We start from the raw sequence: 1,042 nt of genomic DNA, 5'->3' as shown, positions 1-1,042 counted from the left end.
GCATCCTTATTTAAAATAACTTAATAGGAATTATTTATTAGAAGTTGAGCACAATATTAGATTTATAAATAATTAATAATAATAATCAATGGTTGTCAAAACAGAGCTCTGCTCTTTCAGTGAATGGAAGATATACCCTGGAAAAGGTATCCGCTTCGTCGCAAAAGATGGAAGACCATTCCTCTATCTTTCTAGAAGAACCCTAAGATTCGGCTTGAGGTAAAATTTAATTCTAGTGCAGAAAGCTCAAGGCTCAAAGATTAAGATGGACGACCGCATGGAGGAGACTCCACAAAAAGATCAAGATTAATGATCAAGGAAAACTTAAAAAGAGAAGAGTTTTCAAGCAAGAAAGAGCCATTGAAGGTGTGACTCTCGAAGCTATCAAAAAGCTCAAGCAAGCCAAGCCCGAAGACAAGAAAGCTTTAGCTGAGGAGGCCATCAGAGAAATTAAAGACAGGCGCAAAGTCCAAATCGCCAAAAGACAAGGAGATAAAAAGACTGTCAATAAAGACAAGCAAGTTGTCCAAAAAGCCCAAGACAAAGCCGCGCAGAAAGCCCAGAAAAAGACAAAGAAGAAATGATGAATTTCTTTATTTAAACTATTAAGTTAGTTCATGTTTGTTAGTGCACTTCAGCCAAATAAATATCATTCTTCGCGATTGGGTGTCTGGTTTCGACGGCTTAATCTAATATTGCCATTTATTTAATATGATATCCTTCCAGCTTTAGATATGCTTTATGTAAACTACTATTCAACGTAAGCGTATTACTTTTCGAGAATGAGAGTCGTAATGTCAATTGCAAAGGTGCCGAATAAAATGCTGTTGAGTCCCTTGACTTCGATGATATCAAAAGATAGCATTTTTTTTTAAGTTTCAGAGAAATTAGACTTCTCGCAAATTCGATTTGACTAGCTATTTTATTTATTCACAGAGATGGTCCTTCCTTTCTTGAATGATTTATAATTGAGTCCGAAATTAAACCAAAACCCTTCGATGGACATGATGTTGATAATTTAGGAATTTTGGCCTTTCATATC

At 35.5% G+C, this 1,042-nt stretch overlaps 1 protein-coding gene across 1 annotated transcript; it reads left to right on the top strand.

Moving 5' to 3' along the window:
- Positions 1-236: 236 nt before the first annotated feature.
- LOC148299077 (large ribosomal subunit protein eL24-like) lies at positions 237-584 on the top strand (the record flags this gene model as incomplete). The annotated part of the gene is made up of 1 exon (XM_088276396.1): positions 237-584. A coding segment is annotated over one exon (348 nt), but the record flags the coding sequence as incomplete, so codon positions are not given.
- Between the last annotated feature and the right edge of the window lie 458 nt (positions 585-1,042).

This window comes from Brachycentrus maculatus, unplaced genomic scaffold (assembly GCF_059751285.1).
Source record: "Brachycentrus maculatus isolate JH-2025_06_01 unplaced genomic scaffold, ASM5975128v1 h1tg001369l, whole genome shotgun sequence".
Classification (NCBI taxonomy): domain Eukaryota; kingdom Metazoa; phylum Arthropoda; class Insecta; order Trichoptera; family Brachycentridae; genus Brachycentrus; species Brachycentrus maculatus.
The sequence above is the reverse complement of the archived record's forward strand: the minus strand, read 5'-3'. Positions and strand labels throughout refer to the sequence as shown.